This window comes from Polypterus senegalus, chromosome 5, assembly GCF_016835505.1.
Source record: "Polypterus senegalus isolate Bchr_013 chromosome 5, ASM1683550v1, whole genome shotgun sequence".
Lineage (NCBI taxonomy): Eukaryota > Metazoa > Chordata > Cladistia > Polypteriformes > Polypteridae > Polypterus > Polypterus senegalus.
In genome coordinates, this window is record NC_053158.1 from 198,981,171 (window position 1) to 198,998,375 (window position 17,205).

Below are 17,205 nucleotides of genomic sequence, written 5' to 3' on the forward strand. Positions count from 1 at the left end.
TGGTTGTTGGCCACGACTTGGGGGACTTTTGGGGTTTGTGTGCACTTGGACATTGTAAATAATTATGAATAAACGTGTGTTGGGCGACATTAACGTGTCCGCCTGTCTGTGTCCGGGTCGGCTTCCACAATATGCAGACCACAAGCGTTTCTTCCTTCCTTCCTTCTATAATGCATGTGCAGACCCACTCATTGCAAGTCTTTCTTTCTTTCATTCTTTTTCTTTCCCTCCTTCCTTCTACAATGCATATGCAGACCCATTCACCACAAGCGTTTCTTTCTTTCTTTTCTTTCTCCTCCAGCAAGCTTTGTCCCTCTTCCTCCTGACTCTGTCTCCCTGAATGAAGGCAGGCAGCCCCACTTCTCCTGGTGGCACTCCTGGCTCTATAGCTCCCCCTGATGACCCCAACAGAACCCCCCAGGGCTGTGCCGAGGCACTGGGCGCATCTCCGACCCCCGTGTCCTTCCTTTATGACTGTCCTCCAGCTGACCGTCCCAGCTGTCTAATAATAGAACGTGAAAGCGTCCAAGGGGGTTTATATTTATTAAAATAAACTGAACTGAGTTTCATTTACAAAGGGGTTCACCTTAGCCTTCGGTGTCTTTCAGCGTATGGCACCATTTGTAGATCTTTAGAGCATCGCCTTGTTACGTGTGCTTTCGGTGGTGTCACAGAAAGTAAAGAATGGCCGTCTGAATATCTCCACACATGACTACAGCAGGCACCCCAGTACCAGAGGGACTAATGTAATGGAGGTCCGGCACTCACGGTATGGGCTGAGAGCACCGGCATCATGACACTCCAGAGTCCCGTTCACCTCGTCATTCATTTCATCTCACAAAACTTGGCCAAACTCTTACACTTTCACTTCAGTTTGTAACCCCTGCCTTCAGAAGGACCTTCCATGGGAATCGCTAAAGTTTTTCCAATCGCAACAAATCCAATTCAGAGAGCCAACTCTGTTCAGGCAACAACTGAAAGAACAGAACAAGAATCGAGCCACCATGATGCCCGTGTGAAATATGAATTCGTATGAATACGTCGTTAAGAAGACGGAGCCAAGTGTACTCACCCTCAGGTCTCCATCGCCAGGCCTGTGATTGTAACTGAAAGCATGAGCAGGATCCTTGTGGTAAACCTTCAGACACGACTGATCGGTGATACTCCTGAAAAGCAGAAAAAAAACAAAGCTGGGGTCAGTAGGGGCGGCCCACCCGCTCACAGGTAGCTTACACCGTGCAGCACACGTCACGGGGTCGGGGAGATCCACAGGCTGTGCCACTTGGAACACAACGGCCTGCCAACGTCGGCTCCTGCAGTCATGTCTGTGGAGTGGACACACCCACCTAACAGGGGCAGGCGGGCTCTCCCATAGGTATTCAAACAAGGGGGCGTGTCCAAAATAAATGACACCTGAACAGGCAGTGAGCCTTCAAAACACAGCTGGGCAGCCACCCAAATGACAGAAGACGAGCACGCGGGACCTGGCAGGCGAAAATGAGCAAGGGGGGTTAACCGAGGGGAAGGGGGACAGGAAAGGTACAAAAAAAAAATAAAGGTGGTCTGGTGCAGGGACAGCACTCCATTCAGCAATTCAGATTGAGTTCAATAAACTTTATTGATCCCATATTTATTTATTTACTGATAAAAAACAAATCAATAAGTGGCTGCAGGTTTTTGTTCCAACCAGATTCACAATCGGTGATAATAATCAACTGATTTCATTTAATTAGCTGTTCTTTTTTATTCGCCTCTCATTCTGCATTCAGAAAGACACAACAGTAAGATTTTTCCATATATAACACATTTACAAATATTTCTATTTTTTTCTAAACCTATAAATTGTGACGATGCGGGTCCGCTGCATGCGCCCATCTTTCTTCTGGGAGCCCTTGAACCCTTCGCCGTTGGTAAGTTTACCAATGAACTCGGCAGCGAGGCACAACAATGGAGCTAAAGTGCAAAGGGCTTTAATTTAAAAACAGCAAACCAAAACCAAGTGTCCAAATAAATAGTGCAGTGATTTAAAAATCCTCAAATAAATAATCCAATAAAATGGGTGAAAGGTAGAGGTAGAAAAAAACAGAAGGTTAGAGGATAAAACAATGATGGAAGCAGTCCCTTAAAACACAAGTCCGGTATCTTCTTTTTACCTGGTGGCTCCCCTGCTTCTCCCATAGGGCTTTGCAACATACCTGCAGCTGACCTTCTTCTCCTACACAACTGATCTGGTGGCCTTCCTAGACCGAGACTTTGGGCTCCCCAGAGACCAGGACACTCACACTGGGGCTTCTCTATCCAATCTCCGACTCCTGCTGCCTGCCTTCGCTGCGGCGAGCCAACCCTCTCCCTGTCACTCCTGCTCCAAACCACTACCGTCGGCCCTCAGGTGCTCGCCAAACACCTCGCTCGGGTTCGCCTCTCCCAGCTGCTCGTATACAGAGCGAGCCTGCGCTTTCTCGCTCTCCTTCTTCTCCCTCCTGCTTCCTGCTGTCTTCTCTGCAACCTCCGTCTTGCTTTTTCTTCTTTCTTTCCTTAGCCGCCACGCGCTTCTATGTATTCATTTTTTTGGTTCTTTATTTTGCCTTATACAATTTCTTGTATTGTTTTCGCATATCCTTTGGGGTCAGAGCGCAGACCGTCCGCGCCCCTGGAGCAATTGAAGAGTAAGGGTCTTGCTCAAGGGCCCAGCAGAGTAATTCTGGCAATGATGGGGATTCGAACCGGCAACCTTCGGGATACCATGGCAGCCACCACTCTGTCCTAATTTATTTATGAAGAGGACGTGGCAGCTGTGGCAAATCAGCAGCCCCGAGAACAATCACGGATGCGGACGATTTCTCACCTGTGCACTTGGGTGAGAAACGCCCACATGACGAATCGTTCCGTGAACCGCTTCAGCCACACATCCACCACGCCCCGTCGCTAAGCCGCGAGTGCGGAGATTATTTATTTAAAACTGGCCTTCCTGATGGGAGCTGTGGACCCGCAACACCACATAAACGCTCAACTCTCTTCTGTTGTTCTCCTATTATTTTCCTGTGTAGTTCGCTCCGTTCATTTAACACTAATAGTGACAATTAACAACCAGCATAGCAGACACCCAGGATGATGAAAGCAGCAACGACGTCAAGTGTCAGACCCGCTAATTAGTAAATAATTAATGAAATTACCAGAACACCTGGAAAAGCAGAATGGAAATTACATTGCAAATACTCTTAACGACTTAAAAAATACATATTCCCCATATAACTGCTTATTACATTTTAATAAAAATCTACTAAACGTACGTTTGTATTTTCTATATTGACTCCAAAACACAGAAACTGGGAAATAACGACTCACTTAATTAGGCTAAGAGTCAAAAGAAAAATGGAAGTTGGTGGGAACATAAACCTGCAGCCACAGGGGGTCTCCCAGGATCGAGTCTGGGAAGCGCTGCTTTAGGGAATAGTTTTATGGGTTTTAAATTTTATAGGAATTTTAGTTTAGGGATGGTTACAAATAATTTGAAATGTAGTTGGATTTACAGACTAGCGTACCACCCGTGCTTGCCTTTGTGGCTCATATCCCCTAACCCTAATTTACATGGGATTCTGGAACGGAGGATGCCTTGAAGCTGAAAACATTCACTTTCTTCTAACATTCCGGCTCCAGACAGTGCGGGAAAAACCTGGGAATGAGAGACGGAGTGGAGCAGAAGGAACAAATACAGTGCCCTCCGTAATGTCTGGGACAGAGACACCTTTCTCCTTGATTTGCCCCTCTGTTTCCCGGTTTGTTGTTTGGAGTCGTTGTGATTGAAGTGCACACTGCAGACTTTCATTTGAGGGGATCTGCAGACATTTTTGGACACAGCAGGTTGAAATGACAACACTTTTTCTGCCCGGTTCCCCCCATTTCTGGACATCATAATTTTGGGACGATTGGCCTCACAGGTGTTTGTAATTCCTCAGGTGGGTTTCATGGCTTCATACGATACCTCAGTTTGCTTCTACCCTTTGGAGTCTGTAGTTGCCATTAATCAACATGAGGACAAGAAAGTCAAAGAAGCCATCATGAGGCTGAAACTCAAGAATCAAACCATCAGAGACATCAGTAAGACCTTAGGATGACCGAAATCAACTGTCTGGAATATCATGAAGAAGAAAGAAAGAACACAATGGTGGACTCAGTAATCACAAAGGGACTGGTGGGCCAAGGAAGACATTCACTGCTGATGACAGAAGAATCCTCACTATAGTCAAGAAAAAGCCCCCAAACACCTGTCTGACAGCCTAGAAACAGACGTCAGGGGGCCGATGTGGACGTGTCAGAGACGACTATCAGCAGACAGACTTCATGAACAGAGGCCAAACTGCAAAATGAAGACCACAAAACCAGGATGGCCTGATTACGGTCTGTGACAAAGGACTTCAAAGAGCCTGCAGAATTCTAGGAAAAGGTTTTGCGGGCAGACGAGACAAAGGTGAACCTCATCGGAGTGATGGCGAAAGCAAAGTGTGAAGATGAAAAGGAACTGACCAAAAGTCAAAGCAGACCACCTCTTCTGTTAAACATGGAGGTGCTGGGGGTGGTCTGGCTTGGGCATGTATGGCTGGCACAGGTCTTGGCACACTTCTCTTCATTGATGATGTGATTGCTGATGCCAGTGGCACAATGAATTCTGAGAGGTGTAGAAACATCTGATCTGCTCGAGTTCAGTAAAGTCCTCCAAACTCACTGGACAGAACTTCATCCTACAACAAGATAATGAGCCAAACAAACTGCTGAGGACACACAGGAGTTTAGCAAAACTAAAGAAATGGAAAAGACTTGAATGGCTAAGCCAGTCATCTAATTTCTAACCAACTGAGCAGACCTTCCATATGCTCAAGAGAGAACTTAAGGGGACAAGTCCCCCGAAACAAGCAGGAGCTGAAGATGGCCACATGAGAGGCTTCATCACCAGAGAAGACCCTGAGCACCTGGTGATGTCTATGAATGGCAGACTTGAAGTGGTCATTACATGTCAGGGATACGCGACAAAGAACTAAATACGACAACGGCTCTAACAGACCTGCCATTGCTGTGTGTCAAACATTAGGGTGCCCTGAAATGGCAGGGGGAACGTAGAAAAAGTGTTGTCATTTCTACCTGCTGTGACCAAAATGTAAGCAAATTCCATTAAATGACAGCCTGCAATGTGCATTTTAATCACAAAGTCTGAATTGATGGATTTGTGATTTTAAACTGTGGAGCAGAAGATGATAAATCAAGGACAAAATGTGTCTTTGTTCCAAACATGACGGAGGGCACTGTAGGTGGCAGGAGTGGAGACAATGAATTGGGCACTTAAAACAACAGGAAGGACTGAAACAATGCAAATAGTAAGTAGAAAAGGCAATAAAATGTGAACACGCTGTGTGAAAGTCAATGGCGGTTTGTCTGAGGGGCTGGTAACATCACTTCAGGAGAGGCCCACCAAATTAACAAGCTAATAAAAAGGGCAAGCTCAATTATGGGATGCACTCTGGACCCCCTGGTGGTATCAGAGGAGGACATAATGAAGAGAGAACTGAGTGCCACTAGGAACAATGATGCACATCCTCTCTGTGACACAAACACACACACTGAGGACGCTCAGCCATTGAATGATTCAGGAGAAGTGGGTCAGGAAATGCGACAGGGGGCTCCTTTACACCAACAGCAATACACCTGTAAAGCACTGGGACTGGGACTACCAAGGCATAGGTTCTTTTCTAGCCATCTATCATATAGTGCCTTTCATATCCATCTATCTATGTATCATATAGTGCCTTTCATATCCATATATCTATCATATAGTGCCTTTCATATCTATCTTATAGTGCCTTTCATATCCATCTATCTATCCATCTATCATATAGTGCCTTTCACATCTATCTATCATATAGTGTCTTTCCTATCTATCTAACATATAGTGCCTTTCCTATCTATCTATCCATCTATCATATATCACCTTTCACGTCTATCTGTCTATCATCCATAAAGTCCCCCAGGGTTGTGTTTTTTCACCACTTTTGCACATCCTCAACATTAACTGGTTCATCTTAACATTTGCTGAAGACTCAGTTTTCGAGGCCACTGAGGCCCCTTTTTCTGGCAGCTTGTCATCCTCCTTTTCGAGCTGACAACCTGCCTGAGTTAGGAGCCAGAGGTGTCTTGAAAGCTTGCATATTGTAATTTGTTCAGTTAGCTAATAAAAGGGGTCATTGTACTTGACCTGTCACTGCATTCATCATGGCTAACACGGTACAACACACTACTACTACAGTCATCTCAACTTAGTATACGTTACATGCCTACTGATATCTTATATTTATTTGTACAAAATGTGTGCTTTAATGTGCTTTTAGTGTTGCATTGTGGTCAACCTGTAAAGCCTGATAACAAACCAAATTTTCCTTTTCGACCAGTAAAATTTAATTGAACTGAAATGAATAAATACATAGATATGAAAGGCACTAAATAAATGTTAAGGCCACTGCAAATTTAGGCAGACAGTTAGATAAAAAGGCAAGATCTTCTTATATAATACGCTACTGTGGCTGTTCATTTGTCTGTCCAGGATTTTAAATCACCTGTAGCTCACAAACCGTTTTTCCGATTGACCTGAAATCTGGTACACAAATACTACGTGACGTCTACTGTCCACTTTCGGGGTGATGGCTGACCTCCAGAGTTATTCGTCTTTTTATTTGATTTTATTGTAGAATCAACTCTCAGAATTCTCAAGTCAAGTGTATTCACTGTACGTTATCGGGCAGTCTGCTGTTACTGGTAGATAAATAAATACACAGAAAAAAAATAAGTAGATATACAGAGCTGGTGAGAGAGACAGACACATAGTGCTAGACAGACACATGGATAGAGCTAGATAGATAAATACTGAGACAGACAGAACTAGACAGACAGATAGATAAATAAGTGACATACAAACAGATATATAAGCAGGCAGACAGACAGAGTGAAAAGCACTATATAATAGATATCCATTCATCCATCCTTTATCCAACCCGCTATATCCTAACTACAGGGTCACGGGGGTCCCAGTCAACACAGGGCACAAGGCAGGAAACAAACCCGAGGCAGGGCACCAGCCCACCGCAAATATAATAGATAGATATGAAAGGTACTATATAACTGAAGACAGATAAATAGATAGATAGATAGATAGATAGATAGATAGATAGATAGATAGATAGATAGATAGATAGATGGATGTGAAAGGCACTATATAATAGATAGATAGATAGATGGGCACTATATAATAGATAGATAGATAGATAGATGTGAAAGGCACTATATGATAGATAGATAGATAGATAGATAGATAGATGTGAAAGGCACTATATAATAGATAGATAGATAGATATGAAAGGCACTATATGATAGATAGATAGATAGATAGATAGATAGATAGATAGATAGATAGATAGATAGATAGATGTGAAGATAGATAGATAGATAGATAGATAGATGTGAAAGGCACTATATAATAGATAGATAGATAGATAGATAGATAGATAGATAGATAGATGTGAAAGGCACTATATAATAGATAGATAGATAGATAGATATGAAAGGCACTATATAATAGATAGATAGATAGATATGAAAGGCACTATATAATAGATAGATAGATAGATATGAAAGGCACTATATGATAGATAGATAGATAGATAGATATGAAAGGCACTATATGATAGATAGATAGATAGATAGATAGATAGATAGATATGAAAAGCACTATATGATAGATAGATAGATAGATAGATATGAAAGGCACTATATGATAGATAGATATGAAAGGCACTATATGATAGATAGATAGATAGATAGGGATAGATAAACAGTCTCTCTATTGATAGTCAGACAGACAGACAGAGATAGTCAGACAGACAGACAGACAGATGAGCGCCGAGCTGAAGACGCTCCACAGCTGGTCCAGGGTGTCACCCAGCAGGCTGTGAGATGTCGTCTCCCAGGTCCTGCTGCCTGCTCCCCCAGACAGTGCCGGCTGGTGCGCAGAACACCGGTGGTCTTTCTGATGAGCTTGTGAAGTCTGTGGTGGTAAACGTGCAGCGTGAAGCCCACAAAAGAAGATGAAACACCAAAACGACAAAGCAGTAAACTGAAGAGCCAAGAGGGCAGGCCGCTGGGTCATGGAGGCTGAGCAAGTTGAGGACAGAATGGAAGAGTGAGCAACAGCAGGCAGAGGATAGGACATAACAAATCAAGCGCTGAGGTGTTAACGTCGGGTGTGTGCGTGTGTGAGATCTCGGCAGCCCTAATGATTTGAAGACAGGTCTGGCTCTGCCCCTTTATCAGCACTTGATGTCAACTGGCTTGTGGGGACAGGCACCGCAGCGCTACTGTCAAAGAAATGTTAGGCTGTGCGCCAAGAGAAGCCGTAATGAAGTCGCTGTACAAATAACAATAAAATCTGAACCAGACTGCTAAACTGAGGGCAAAAAATAAAGCCACAAGGCAAGCATGTGGGTGCCGGGGAGGACATTTGTACTCGCTGAGCGTGTGCCGCTATGTCGGAAAACTGACGAGATTTGAGAAATCAGTAACGCATCAAATCTGGGGGGTACAACAACACGAACATCAAAGCCAAAACGAGCGACAAACAGGTGAGAGGAAAAACTCAGAACCGGGAAACGTTTGGCCTGAGAGCTGTAAAAGGGTTTGAATTGTGATTGTTCTAGAACGAACTCTGAGGACTCAGCCCCTAACAACGAGCGCATTTATCCTAACGACCAGCACATGAAAACCAAAATGGCGGACGAAACCGGTCCAAAAAAAAATGATTAACCATCAAAATGAAAGGCAATCGGCACAAATGAATGGCAGGATCAGACACTGAGACTCAAACACCCTGGCAAATGAGTGAGGATCGAGGCAAAAAGAGAAGAAAAAAAAAGAAAAAATAAATCCCACCATCCCCTTCTAAATGAGCAGGCAGCCGTGATGTAACCTCAGATTTAGTTTTCATGGTCTCCACCACTGTCTGAGAGGGTCCTCCGCCGCTGGTCCCTTTCCTTCCATAACCCAAAGATTTGCAGCTCATGTTATTTCTAAACTGGGTTGGGTCTACAATAGACTGACCCCTCAATCCAGGGTGGGATTCTGCCAAGTCACCAACTACAGGTGGGTTCCAAAAAATAATCAGAGAGGTACCTGGAGTCCTAAACGCAGAGGGGTACCTGGACTCCCCATCACGCTGCCTGGGATTTTGATAAACATCATTTATTACCAGCAGCGGACATCTTAGATTACTGGAATGGTCAGGGGGGAGACGGCACATTTCATGGAGCTTACAAACCCCTCCACTGCAGATCAAGCAGGCTAAATGGAAGTTCTCAAGTGCCATGATGTTCTTTGGCCCCCTTTGCTGGCATCGACACAGCCCACCCACCGTCCACCTCCATACAGAAGCCGATGCCATACAAGAAGTGCAAAGCTCAGCAAAAAGGGGAAGAGGACGGCGCAGCATATCGCCCGCATTTTTGGTGGGGGGGAAGAGGGTTGTACCGAGACCACTTGCGGCCATGTGACAAACAAAAAGGACGAGGTCTACTTGCCTTACGTCAGACAGCTCGTAGTACATGTTGCGCAGGTCATCCTTGATGTAGACGGCCACGTTGGGAGACTCCATCATCTTCATGGTGAGCTGCTGCGGGAAGGCACTTACAAAGAGGGCGCGCACCGTGTCAGCACTCGTGATCTCATTTGGCATTCTGATTTGTTTCGTTTCATCTGCATACTGAAGGTAGAGCACACCTGCAAGACAGGAAGACCGGGAAATGGCCGTGAGAGACAGCGACACCGACACGTCCCACCCGCCGACACCGACACGTCCCACCCGCCGCCAGCTCTGGCTTTCTGCTGATTTCAAAGCAAAGACTGAACACACGGGTTTGCATGGGGGGGGCTCTTACTAAGAACTCCAACTTTTAGCAATGCTGGTGCAAACATAAAAACCCCAAATGTCACTTAGCATTCAAAATAATTAGAAATATTTTAATTTGGCAGTGCATTAACCTTCAGCACACTCGAATTCCTACTATTGAAGCTGGTCAGATTTCTACAGCTACAGGAAGAATGGAGTGCTGAGCCCAATCAGTCGGGATTCACGAAGGACCACTCCACCGAGTCCACCTCTGCTCGCTGCTGTCGAGATGCTGTGGCTGGCCAGAGATGCCGACGTGTCACTGGTCCTCATCCTGCTAGAACTGTCCTCTGCCACCTGAACCTTCTCAGCACCCTCTCTGACCCTGACATTCACTGGGATGGACCTTGGGTGCTTCCAGTCCTACCTACTGGGCAGAACCCACCTTGTGTCTTGGTCAGCAGAGAAGCCAAGGGAGCACCAGACAAGTAACGGGGTTGGCCAGGGATTATTGCTGGGCAGTGCCTTCCATTAGCTAGCTATCTATTATATAGCACCTTTCATATCTATCTATCTCATAGTGCCTTAAATATCTATCTATCATATAGTGCCTTCCATATTTATCTTATATAGTGCCTTTCACATAGCTATAATATATCGGCTTTCATATTATATAGCACCTTTCATATCTATCTATCTCATAGTGCCTTAAATATCTATCATATAGTGCCTTCCAAGTTTATCTTATATAGTGCCTTTCACATAGCTATCATATATCGCCTTTCATTTGTACCTATCTGTCTATCATAAAGTGCCCTTTACATATTTATTTTCTATCACCTTTCATATCTATCTATTATATAGTGCCTTTCACATACCTATCATATATCACCTTTCATATCTATTATATAACACCTTTCATTTCTGTCTATTATATAGTGCCTTTCACACTAGTCTCTCCCACTTGGACAGAGGCAGTGGTGCTGTAAGAATTATGTTTCTGGACTTCTCTAGCACCTTCAACACCATCCAACCTCTGCTCCTTAGGGACAAGCTGACTGAGATGGGAGTAGACTCATACCTGGTGACATGGATCGTAGACTATCCTACAGACAGACCTCAGTATGTGCGTCTCGGGAACTGCAGGTCTGACATTGTGGTCAGCAAAGGAGGCGCCGCAGGGGACTGGACTTTCTCTGGTCCTGTTCAATCTATATACATCAGACTTCCAATACAACTCGGAGTCCTGCCACGTGCAAAAGTTCAGGGACGACACTGCTATGGTGGGCTGCATCAGGAGTGGACAGGAGAAGTATAGAAACCTAATCAAGGACTTTGTTAAATGGTGCAACTCAAACCACCTACAACTGAACACCAGCAAAACCAAGGAGCTGGTAGTGGATTTTAGGAGGCCCAGGCCCCTCATGGACCCCGTGATCATCAGAGGTGACTGTGCAGAGGGTGCAGACCAATAAATACCTGGGAGTGCAGCTGGATGATAAACTGGACTGGACTGCCAACCCTGATGCTCTGTGCAAGAAAGGACAGAGCTGACGATACAGTAATCCCTCCTCGATCGCGGTTGTTGCTTTCCAGACCCCCCCACGATAGATGAAAATCCGCGAAGTAGAAACCATATGTTTGTATGTTATATTTTAAGCCCTTATAAACTCTCCCACACTGTTAACATTATTAGAGCCCTCTAGACATGAAATAACACCCTTTAGTCAGAAGTTTAAACTGTGCTCCATGACAAGACAGAGATGACAGTTCATTCTCACAATTAAAAGAATGCAAACATATCTTCTCTTCAATGGAGCACCGTCAGGAGCAGAGAATGTCAGAGAGAGCGTGACAGAAAAGCAAACAATCAAAAAATCAATACGTGCTGTTGCACACCGTGATAAAGCAGCTGTAAAGAAAGGGAGCAATGTGAAGGTAGTCTTTCAGCATTTTTTAGAGTAGCGTCGGTATCTTCTAGGCAAACAGCCCCTCTGCTCACAGCCCCTCCGTCAGGCGCAGAGAATGAGAAAGATCGAGAAAAGCAAACAATCAAGCACATCGCATATCATTGAGGACATATCATTGAGGAGTTTTATTTAATATGTAACATGTGCTCTGATTGGGTAGCTTCTAAGCCATCTGCCAATAGCGTCCCTTGTATGAAATCAACTGGGCAAACAAACTGAGGAAGCATGTACCATAAATTAAAAGACCCATTGTCCTCAGAAATCCACGAACCAGCAAAAAATCCGTGAAATATATTTAGATATATATTTATATATATCTAGATGTGTTTACATTTAAAATCCGCTATGGAGTGAAGCCGCGAAAGTCGAAGCGCGATATAGCAAGGGATCACTGTACTTCCTCAGAAGGCTGGTGTCCTTCAACATCTGCAATAAGATGCTGCAGATGTTCTATCCGACGGTTGTGGCGAGCGCCCTCTTCTACGAGGTGGTGTGCTGGGGAGGCAGCATAAAGAAGAGGGTCACCTCACGCCTGGACAAACTGGTGAGGAAGGCAGGCTCTATTGTAGGCACAGAGCTGGACAGTTTGACATCCGTGGCAGAGCGACGGGCGCTGAGCAGGTGAGTGTCAATCATGGAGAATCCACTGAACAGGATCATCTCCAGACAGAGGAGCAGCTTCAGAGACAGACTGAGGAGACCCCACACTATGCGACTCTTCAATTCTACCTGAGGGGGTAAACGTTAACATTATACAAAGTTATTGTCTGTTATACCTGCACTGTTATCACTCTTTAATTTAATATTGTTCTTTAACAGTATACTGCTGCTGCAGTATGTGAATTTCCCCTTGGGATTAATAAAGTATCTATCTATCTATTATATAGTGCCTTTCATATCTATCTATTATATAGTGCCTTTCATATCTATCTATCTATCTATCTATTATATAGTGCCTTTCATATCTATCTATCTATCTATCTATTATATAGTGCCTTTCATATCTATCTATCTATCTATCATATAGTGCCTTTCATATATATCTATCTACCTATCTATTATATAGTGCCTTTCATATCTATCTATCTATCTATTATATAGTGCCTTTCACACTAGTCTATCGATCTATCAACACAAAATAACTACACATATGGTTACCATTCCTCTCTGCCTCTTTCATATATAGCGCTTTACCTATTTAGCCAGCTATCTTGCCGTTTAATATTTTCCGCACCCATTATTGTGTCGCACATTTCACTTGAAACTGATACATTTGCCATTTTTTCCCCCATCATTAATGAAGAAATTCAGGGAAACAAATCTTTAAAAACAACTCAAGTAAAATGAATAGAAAAGAAGTGAATCAGCAACTAAACTGCCCACCAATTAAGAAAAGGGTAAGAATGAAAACCTGCAGCCACTGCGCCCCCCCAACCCCGGAGTGGGGGACCGCTGGTTTAAACCATCAACATACCATCTCAATAAATACACAGAAATGATTCCAAATGGGAGAAAAGGGGTTAGGGTTACGCGGGCTAAAGAGAAGACTCGCCATCTGTCTGCCCTCAGAGTGCGTCCATTTTGTGACAGCGAAAGGTGCAACATGAAATAACGGAGGCTCTTCATGGGTGCCAAGAGAATACGAGCGGACATTGGGGCCGAGTGGTGGTGCTGGGGATCTGTGCCAGCAATCAGAAGGCTGCTGGTTCAAATCCTGTAAAACGTGACTCCACTCTGTTGGGTCTTTGAGCAAAGACCCTTAATCTGCAATTGCGTCATCCCGGAGAGGAGGACAGAGGTGGGGAGAAAGTGCTGAGAACGTATTGCTGCACCAAAATTGGCACCCGAGTGCAGCGGGTGACACCTCAGCACCAAACAGGCACAGTGGCTGGACTGCCAATCCTGCCACCCACCCCTGAGTTTTCCCTGCAAGTTGGCGGGCTGGTTGCAGGTTAACTGCATACCCTGGACGGAGCAAATGTAAGTTAAGGGTCTTTGCTCAGGGGCCCAACAGAGCAGAGGCACTTCTGGCATTTATGGGATTTGAACCGGCAGCCTTCCGATTGCCAGCACAGATCCCAAGCGCCACCACTCCATCACTTGGGTATGGCATTAATTGGCATCCAGCGCTGCAAGTAGGTCCTCCAACGTACAGGGGGAAAACCCGGGGGTGTTGGTGGCAGGAATGGCACTCACAAACCAGTGCCAGTGTGGTGCCGATGTGTCCCAATCTAGGTGGTCTGTCGTGTGGTGGGTGTGGTCAGCGCTTGCTATGGGCAGGAGTCCGGCAAGTCTGTTAGGACGCCGTTACAAACCTCCACAGTTCTCTGTTATTTCATTTCACTTTTAATCAAACCTGACCGACCCAACGTAACGGGCAGTTGCTCCCTCCTCGCACTATTTGATCTCTTTGGTTGTTGCAGTAAGACAGTTACCGACGTGCAGGCCATTTTTAACTCATTTTCACACACGAGCACAGAAATGATGGAAAAACATCAGTCAGCCGCGGCCGTCATCTTTAAATAAACTCCGCTCTACAGCTCTGTCCCGTTGCCTTTAATTTTGCACAAATGATTTCAGGCTGGTGGAAATCCACAAACGTATCCCTTTCCTGACACCATCTTTCAATTGCAAAACCTCAAAACTCCGACTCTTAACTCCCTGCACGCCTGTATGTCACAACGAAGAGCACAGTGGAGAATAAGGAGCACAAAAACGTCACGGCGTGAATTCACCCCAAACACGACTCATCTTCTTCTCAAGCTCTCACTCTCGCCACGATGGGAGAAAACGTCCTAAAATGTCCCACCTCAAGACAAAAGCGGGGACGGCGGCACACACTGAGGACAAAACTCTCACAACGCTCTGTGGGGACAACGGCGGGGCGGTAGTGGACGACAGGGGGATTTAAAATGCAGCGGCTCGGCTCGCATCTTGTTGTTGTGTGGACAGAAATGAAAACGAGCGACTCGGCAGCCACCGCGAAGTCAGAGACACCTTGGGACGCCTCACTCGGGGGGGAAAAGCGGAGCAGCACTTCAGATTGGAACAACGCAAACTTGAGAGCGAGTTACTTTATACTTATTACAACCACAAACTCCGACAAGAGACCCCTCAGCATGGAGTGGGCTTGGGGGCAGGCGAGTCACTCTCATCACACTCATCATGAGGAGCAGAATACAATCACCGCCAGAAAGAAGGTTAAGAAGGGAATTACATGGGCATTATAAGAAAAATGAAAGAAAGAAAGAAAGAAAGAAAAGAAAGAGCTCAGGATAAATGGCTCTGTGTAAGCAGTAGAAATGAAAAGAAAGAAAGAAAGAAAGAAAGCAAGCAAGCAAGCTCAGGATAAATAACTGTGTAAGCAGTAGAAATGGAAGGAAAGAAAGAAAGAAGGAAAGAAAGAAAGAAAGCTCAGGATAAATAACTCTGTGTAAGCAGTAGAAATGGAAGGAAAGAAAGAAAGAAAGAAAGAAAGAAAGAGCTCAGGATAAATGGCTCTGTGTAAGCAGTAGAAATGGAAGGAAAGAAAGAAAGAAAGAAAGAAAGAAAGAAAGAAAGCTCAGGATAAATGGCTCTGTGTAAGCAGTAGAAATGGAAGGAAAGAAAGAAAGAAAGAAAAAGAAAGAAAGCTCAGGATAAATAGCTCTGTGTAAGCAGTAGAAATGGAAGGAAAGAAAGAAAGAACGAACGAACTCAGGATAAATAGCTCTGTGTAAGCAGTAGAAATAGAAAGAAAGAAAGAAAGAAAGAAAGAAAGAAAGAAAGCTCAGGATAAATAGCTCTGTGTAAGCAGTAGAAATGGAAGGAAAGAAAGAAAGAAAGAAAGAAAGAAAGAAAGAAAGAAAGAAGCTCAGGATAAATAGCTCTGTGTAAGCAGTAGAAATGGAAAGGAAAGAAAAGAAAGAAGGAAAGACCCAGTACTCCACAAATCATTTACAATGTCGTAAGTAAAGAAAAGCCCAACTCCCGCCTTAAAGACCCCAACACGTATCTAGTTCATATTTCCAATAATAAAAATCGACTCTCCCAGGGGTCTTTTCCGTTTCTATTCCAAGCCCACTTTGGCGTTCACAGGTCGGTCCCTGCGATTTTCTCATCGTGTTGACTTTTCTCTTCGACTTCTAAGCGGCCAGCCCGGCCTGTCCAATGAGGACTTTCCCAATTCGACGTTCCTCCTCATTATTCTTATCACCAGTAACACCATAAAGAAATCCACCATCATTAAGAACACTACAGACAAAGTTAAGAACATTTCAAAGAGGTCTCAGAAAGCCCCTTGTGAAAGGCACTCGACAGCAGATTCAAACTCCGACTTACCGCCCGTCCGCCTCCTGAGCTCCTGTACTGTACTGTGTGTGGTGGCCCTGCCAGCGCCTGAGCGCCTCTCCCCTCCCTGGTGGCTCTGCCGCGGCTCAGGACACAAAGTCCGCTCCCAGGTCCCTAGAGGCGGGGCTCCCGTTTTCTTAACGTATACTTAGCAGCTTCAAATTAAGAGCATCTGTTTCCATGTCTATAAGCTTTGGCAGTTGTGCAGATTCCAGTGGGTGTTGGCTGTTCTGAGCAGTGGGGGATGTGCTACTGTCGGGTACTCTGACTTGGGACAAGACAAGGGGGCATTGTGCCAGTTCGTTGGGGATATTTTGCAGGTTTGTTGTGCGCATGGAGTTAAAAGTACAGGTGCACGCCCTACAGGCCTCTTTGCAAAGACGCTCCTTCATAGTTTTCCGAAGTTCCTTTCTGAATCCACCTAATCCACTGCAGGGCTACCAGACGCCACCACAGCACCCCCGCCAATGCAAACCCCTGGATGGTAAATGATGGGGCAGTTAGGAGTTCCTGCTCGACCTGACAGCATGTGTTTGGAGTCTGAGAGAAGACCCACCAGAATGTGGCAAGTGGCCACAGATTCCTTGTAAAAGGCACCCAAGATGGGAATGACTAGGGTCTCCTAGAACAATAAAACTGAGACAGACATCGTGCAAGTCTGTAAAGCGGAATATAACTGATTAGCTAAACGACTTTCTCTTGACTTGACTGAAAAACGAAATCCAGATGAACACAACCTTGCAATGCACAGAAAATTGAAGGAGAAAGGAAACCAACGAAAAGCTTGGGGGGAAAAAAGTCAGGCTGGCTATTCAACCTGAATAATTGCTCTTTAATACCTTTATCTAAAACACTTTAGAAAAAAACAAATCATCTACGTGTGTATGTGTGTTGTGAAAGGCGCTATATATGCGCCCGGCCCGACTCAGATCGACAATGGAGGCATGTTAAAATCAACGAAAATGATTTTATTTTCTTCACCTGGGG

General features: G+C 44.8%; 1 protein-coding gene across 12 annotated transcripts in view; it reads right to left on the reverse strand.

Annotated features, from left to right (window-relative positions):
• The window catches only part of si:ch211-285f17.1 (sickle tail protein homolog), a 464,466-nt gene that overhangs the window by 121,940 nt on the left and 325,321 nt on the right, over positions 1-17,205 (reverse strand). For all 12 annotated transcript variants that reach the window (XM_039753955.1, XM_039753954.1, XM_039753962.1 and 9 more), the window contains 2 exons: positions 9,612-9,810; positions 1,073-1,166 (listed from right to left, as the gene is read on the reverse strand). In XM_039753955.1, coding sequence (XP_039609889.1) covers positions 1,073-1,166; positions 9,612-9,810 — 293 coding nt within the window. The remainder of the gene's footprint in view (positions 1-1,072; positions 1,167-9,611; positions 9,811-17,205) is intronic.